The 6,400-nt window shown below is 50.5% G+C and overlaps 3 protein-coding genes across 3 annotated transcripts; 2 read left to right on the plus strand and 1 right to left on the minus strand.

Annotated features, from left to right (window-relative positions):
• Positions 1-41: 41 nt before the first annotated feature.
• Positions 42-1,448, plus strand: BJX68DRAFT_272915 (tyrosinase family protein; the record flags this gene model as incomplete). Its single annotated transcript, XM_071047315.1, has 5 exons — positions 42-226; positions 300-462; positions 531-796; positions 856-1,129; positions 1,179-1,448. 5 exons carry the CDS (start codon positions 42-44, stop codon positions 1,446-1,448), a joined length of 1,158 nt encoding a protein of 385 aa, XP_070892733.1.
• Positions 1,449-3,106: 1,658 nt separating this feature from the next.
• Positions 3,107-4,276, plus strand: BJX68DRAFT_272916 (intradiol ring-cleavage dioxygenase; the record flags this gene model as incomplete). Its single annotated transcript, XM_071047316.1, has 1 exon — positions 3,107-4,276. The coding sequence occupies one exon, from the start codon at positions 3,107-3,109 to the stop codon at positions 4,274-4,276; it is 1,170 nt and encodes a 389-aa protein (XP_070892734.1).
• Positions 4,277-5,244: 968 nt separating this feature from the next.
• BJX68DRAFT_272917 (uncharacterized protein) lies at positions 5,245-5,635 on the minus strand (the record flags this gene model as incomplete). The annotated part of the gene is made up of 2 exons (XM_071047317.1): positions 5,245-5,584; positions 5,631-5,635. 2 exons carry the CDS (start codon positions 5,633-5,635, stop codon positions 5,245-5,247), a joined length of 345 nt encoding a protein of 114 aa, XP_070892735.1.
• Between the last annotated feature and the right edge of the window lie 765 nt (positions 5,636-6,400).

The following is a 6,400-nucleotide window of genomic DNA, read 5'->3' on the forward strand; positions in this document are numbered from 1 at the left end:
CCATTTACTAATCCTATACCCCGTTCGACACGACTGTCGCCATGTATCTCTCGTCCACGGCATTGTTCGTGACTATCTTTGCTATCTCTCACGTCGTCGCTCTCAGCCTTGCTGATAGGTGGGATGTCTTAGCGGCAAAGGCATCTACCAACCAGGCTCTTTATCAAGCCAGAAAGGGTTACTCAGCTGGCTGTACGCCACACAATGTTGCACTCCGGCGTGAATGGTAAGAAGTCATGTCAATCAGGAATCTCTCGTCAGGCAATATCATTGTCTTCTTCTGACGACTTGAGCTATAGGGGCTCCCTGTCCAAGCTCGAACGCAAGGCATATATTGATGCGGTGCAATGTCTTATCAACAAGCCCCCTCTGGTAGATCCTGACTTTGCGCCAGGAGCTCGAACGCGTTTTGATGACTTTGTTGCGGTCCATATCAACCAAACATTCATCATTCATATGACTGTACGTCGTCCTGTCCGCAACCACTATATCCACCACCTGCCCGTATTTCAGTTACTGATGTTCACTAGGGAAACTTTCTGTCATGGCACCGATATTTCACCTGGGCTTACGAGCAAGCTCTACGCAACGAATGCGGTTATAAAGGCTATCAACCATACTGGGCGTGGAACAAGTACGCCCATGATCCCCTCAAATCGCCAATCTTCGATGGGTCCGAGTTTAGTATGTCCGGTGACGGCTCCTATGTTCCCCATAATGGCTACCCTGCCGGGCCTTCCATTTACCTGAAGCCAGGCAATGGAGGAGGATGCGTAACCTCGGGCCCCTTCAAAGAGTATGCTTTACTTCGTCTACCAAGCTGAATCTGCAACGATGTGCTAAGACAGTCTACAGTTTCGAGGTCAACCTTGGCCCATTGGCACTGACATTGAATGTTACTGGACTACATGCCCAGAATGGCACTGGCTTAGAATACAATCCCCGCTGTCTCCGTCGCGATATTAATCCAGATGCCGCTTCTTGGACGACCACCAATTATGTTGTCGAGCTGATTGAAAACTATGACACGGTTGAGGCCTTCCAGAACCGCATGCAAGGAGACTTTGAGCACGGATATCTAGGGATCCATACCGGTGGCCACATAACTATTGGCGGTGATCCGGGCAGTGTGCGAGCCCACCGCATATTTCACGATGAATCTACTAACTCTTTTGTAGGACGTTTTTGTTTCGCCTGGTGATCCAGCTTTTTATCTGCATCATGCGGCCATCGACCGTGTGTTTTGGACCTGGCAGAATTTAGACCCAGAGACTCGAACCTTTGTTGTCCAAGGCCCGACGATCCCATTCAACGCTGTCGGCGGACCCACTGACAGCCCTAATGCCACTTTGGATGACGTGCAATACTTTAGCGTACTGGCTCCAGATAGGAAAATCAGGGAACTCCTTGATACAAATGGGGGCCCGTTTTGTTATGTTTACGCCTGATTATGTTTTCTTGTTGCGTCCACCGGATGTCTGGTGTGGCCATGAATGTGCCCTGAGCATCATTTCCACGATGAAGCTGTAGTAGTCTAGTCATGTCTATCTTTTGTAGAATGCTACAATTTAAAGCAACTGAGCACCTTCTCTCCATCCAATTGCAATGTATCGTCACTATCGTGAAGATCGTAAATTGTCATGTGTGTATATCGGCTGGGTGCGCAGGTTTCTCTTCCAGCATATCAGGTCACCGGTCCCACACGGTGCAGAACTAGCTACGGGGCTGTCGCAGACTTCATGGATCTGTGTGGGGTGAAACCTTGTTTAGGCCTTCGAGAGTTGGTCAATGTCTAATGGCCTACTAGCGGTCCCGAAGACTACCCCACTCCAGTATATCCACGTCTACCGCAGCAGAGCTTACGTATGGCCCTTTTCATTTTCCTTCGGAGTTTAAGCACTGTCTTAGGTTTGCTTCTCGGACTCCACTTTCCTTTGCAGTGGCTGGAGTTACTCGCAAATTGAACAAGGGCCAGCATAAAATGCCAACATCCTGTGCCGTTACCCATCACTATCAAATATGGCCTTTTATTTCTCAAGCTCAATTGTTATGATTGTTGATGAACATACGGGTTTACATCAGGCCCTTCAGGTAGTATATTTCACGTAGTTCGATTTCTCCGTTTTGACAATGAACGGGGGGCTAGCTTCTAAGCAAACAATAGAGGACAAGCCTACTTGTAACACTATATCACTAGAAATAAGACATGCGTCCAGTTCCTGCTTTCCGAGCAACTGCCGTCTCGGCCGCTGAAAGTTTAATTATCCATCTATGAGGTGATTGATAACGGGATAACGATTCGGCGGGGTGCCCCCATCCTATACCTTTTGCCGATCTACACCCCAGATCCACCGTGTAGACCGTCTCGGAGCTAACGGGTGAAGGGAAAGACATATTGCATATTGCGTGCCCGTTACAAGCTAGGCAAGCCAACCCTTTCAGTGCTCCGGTAGGCGTTGAACCGGGTCATAGATGGCGACTTCGTGCTGCACTATTGGTTCCTGCAGTCTTGTATCTCTAATCCTCCAACCCCACAGGGTGCGACGGCTTTGTCCGAAGGATGCCTGCCACCCCCAGCGATCTACAACTGCTAGGTCTAGTTGAGGGCAAGTGGCTAAATTGCACCTTCACTTTCTTGCACAGTGTGCCGAGTAATTGAAAGGCTGATATTCAGCTAAGATGAGCACCGATAGGTCTGTATTGCATTCTGGTCCTTGGCCAGAGTCAACTAATATTCTCCTGTCTTCACTCACTCGGCAGCAAAACAAATGCTGAATTATTTTCGCTAATCCATCCTAAACAGGGAAAATGCTGATGCCAATGTCTCCATTGCGGCCATTACTCGGCCCCAGACTGTGGGGTATAGGATCAAACGCTCTACGTGTGGAGATGTCAGTTGTCAAAATTGGGCAGGAGCTTGAACTGTAAAATCCTGTTGCATGATTGGAACATTGAGCTGGAGATACAGTCAGAATGTTGAGTCCCCGCAGGTAAAAGGGGCCGTCGTGAGCTGTATATATGTAGTAGGGCTCCAACACACCTGCGATCTAGATGTCCAACATTCCAATATCTATTGAGGAGAAACAAAATATCCTTGTCAGCAACCATGCAACTTTCAATCTTCGTCCTCGTTTACGCCACGGTCCAATGCCTGGTGTTGGCCCACCCTGGGCATGCGGAAAAGTCTGGCGAACCACAGCTTCTCAGGTACAAGGCATCTCTTCGCAAACGCTATGATGACTGCTTGAGCGTACTGGGGACCGACGGCTTAAATTCTCGATCCATGGCTCGTCGTTCCCTTATGGCCGAGAGCCTCCGTACACGTCGGGGACTAAGTTCTCGAGACACCGATGACGTCCTGAATACCTCGCACCTGTACTCGGAAAGTCATGCGGTAACGCTGGCTGAATCTGGCTTTTTTGGCCACTCCGGCATCTGCATCCTGAATCCCCAGGGGGACAACGGTCCGTTCTGGGTAAAGGGGGAATTCATTCGCAGTGGCATCCTCGAGGATCAGCCCGGAGTGCCCGTTGTGCTTGAATTTCAATTCATTGATGTCAGTACTTGCTCGCCTGTGGAGGGACTGTATGTGGATACGTGGAGCTGCAATTCCACCGGCATCTACTCTGGCGTGCAAGGGCCGGGCAATGGCAATATTGATGACGAGTCCAACCTCGACAAGACCTTCCTTCGAGGGGTGCAAAAAAGTAATAACGACGGGATCGTGGTGTTCAAGACCTTGTTTCCAGGTCATTATGCTGGACGGTCAACACATCACCATATAGTTGCACACCACAACGCTACGCTCCTACCAAACAACACTCTGACCGGCGGGTCTGTCCCTCATATTGGGCAGCTCTTCTGGGATCAGGACCTGATCAACAAGGTCGAAGCTACCGCCCCATACAACACCAACTCGGTCGAGCTATTGGCCAACGAAAATGACTACGTATTTGCACAAGAAACCAACGGCACTACTTCCGATCCAGTCTTGAACTACGTGTACTTGGGGAAGAGCCTGGAACAAGGGTTATTTGGATGGACCACCATAGTTGTGGATCTCTCAGCGGAATATTCGCCAAACTATAGCTTTGTGTGGACCGAGAATGGCAGCGAGGAGGCTGGTGACGGGATTGAGGATCTTTTTCCCTCGGGGTGGGAGACTCTCACTGCGCCGCCTGGAGCTTCGGCACCTCAAACTTCGGAATCGGAAGTTCCTGCGACTAACAGTACTTCCACCCCTGGGCGCCCAGAGGCTCCTACGGAGTGGGCCTAACGGTGGTTTCCATGGGTTCCTTGTCGATCTACCTACGAACTTCCAGGACGGCGGGGTGACCGGTGCTGCACAAGCCCCTGGGGCTCCCACTGGGTTCGCCACCGACCCCAGCACCATTGGAACTGCCCAAGTAGGATTCCCGATTCCCTCTACATGGGTTTAGCGGTGTCAGAGGGGGAGGTTTGTTGTCCACCTCATTGCGTGAGGAAAGAGGTTGAAGGAAAGCTTGGGCTTTGGGTGCCAATGTAGTTTCCCAAGTATAGGTAATGTATATCTATCTAACACATAGAGATGTAAGGATATGCACTCTCACACCAGTAGTTCCCTTTTACTCTCATGTCACATATTTCTCGTTTACTTTGAGAGCTGTATACTACCGGCTCAAATCCCCAGGGCGGATCAGGCTTGGTGCATCGAGTAGGCATTCTTGTTTGCGTGACAGCTACATCGACTAGTTATATTTACTAGTCACTGAAGCATCAGAGCTTCAAGTTTGATATGAGTTGACCCTGGCCGGCATTCAACCGGATCCGATGCAAATCCTCGCTGATTATCGCACTCTGTTTCTCCATGTACTCCTCCACCTTGACTGAGCAATCAACGTATCTGCTGGACATCAAGTCAAGGCGGCCTGCCGATAGCGCGCTGACCATTCCTGCAGCCATCTGCGGAGTATCAAAGGCGCCATTCTCGAAAAAGCTCATTGCTGTCTGAGCCTACTTTTCCTCTCCTTCTGCTCCTTCGACCACATAAAAAGATTTAGTGCTTTTCCCGGTGACCCTGTCTTCGAAGTCGTAAAAGAAACGAGTGGCAACACTTCCAGGATGGATGGCAAACGCCTTGATATCGTGTTCATGGAAGTTTTCGGCGTGTAGAATTTCCGCCAACCGGATCATGGACAGCTTAGAGAGTGTTTAGCTGCTCATTATCCGACTCACATGAGCGCCCGCACTTGCAGTGAGAATGATTCATCCACCCCGCCTCTTTTGCATGGTTGGTAGAGCGAAGCGGGCGAAGTTGTAGGCACCGCGAAGCGAGACCTCGACGGTATCCCACCAGATCTGCGGATCTCCCTCTGAGACAGGCAGCCACTGCGGGGGACGCCCAGCATTTGCAACCAAGACATCAATCCCACCAAACTGAGCCTCATCCTCGGCCAGGAATCCCTTGGTGGCAGTAGGATCTGTAATGTCAAAGACCGCCACCTCGGTGCGGATGCCAGGGTGAATCTCAGCACAGATCCTAGCGGTTTCCTCGACCTCACCCAGCTCGAGAGCGATCAGGCTGAGAGACCTGGCCTTGTCGTAGCTAAAGAATTCAGCGCAGGTATTCCGCGTCCAGCACCAGTTATCACCACATCCTTTCCAGCGAGTTCAGCGGCGAGGCTTCCATTAACACGTGGATCAGTGCCGAAGTATCAGTCGTGGAGCTTTCCGAGGAAGCGGTCTTCCTGTTTTCTGTGGTTTCATCTTATCCAGAAATGTACCAGTAAAAAAAATATGCGAATTGCAGACTAGAGTCCCAGAATTCATAACTTGGGCGGCGTATAGTGGAGGTCGGATCCCCTTCTGTGGGCCAGTGGACACCAGTTTTCAACTCAGGGAACGCTAAATCAGGACTCATCAACGCCTGATATGCCACGCTCGGTTGAGAAAAGAGTTCAAAGCTGGCCGTGGGAGCAAATAGCTCATTCCGCCCGATAGTCCACGATCCCTACAGGCCCAATTGAAGCTTTCTGCTCTCCATGGCCATTCTGAGTTTACGACCCATCCATCAGGTATTATCTCCCAACCCTCCATGAGTGGCCAACTTCACAGCACCGGGGAAGGCCAGACAGACCTTTTTAAACTTTGGAAACCGTGTGGGGTTCGGAGATTCGTAGCTAAGACCCCCTGAGAATCTGGGGTATAACAATGGGTATCAACAGGTTGCGCGCCACGCGCCAGTGACGGGCGCTGTGCGTCTGACGGAAACTGACTCTGAACTTCGACCGAAATGCTACACACCAAGGACGGGCAGATTGTCCTTGTTCCCCAACCGACCAATGATCCGAATGACCCTCTCAAATCGGCCATCCTGGCATCGCAATCTTCAATACACCCATATAGCCTAAAACTAAAAAAA

Source organism: Aspergillus pseudodeflectus, assembly GCF_044049435.1.
Source record: "Aspergillus pseudodeflectus strain CBS 756.74 chromosome Unknown BJX68scaffold_92, whole genome shotgun sequence".
In the NCBI taxonomy this organism is placed as follows: domain Eukaryota; kingdom Fungi; phylum Ascomycota; class Eurotiomycetes; order Eurotiales; family Aspergillaceae; genus Aspergillus; species Aspergillus pseudodeflectus.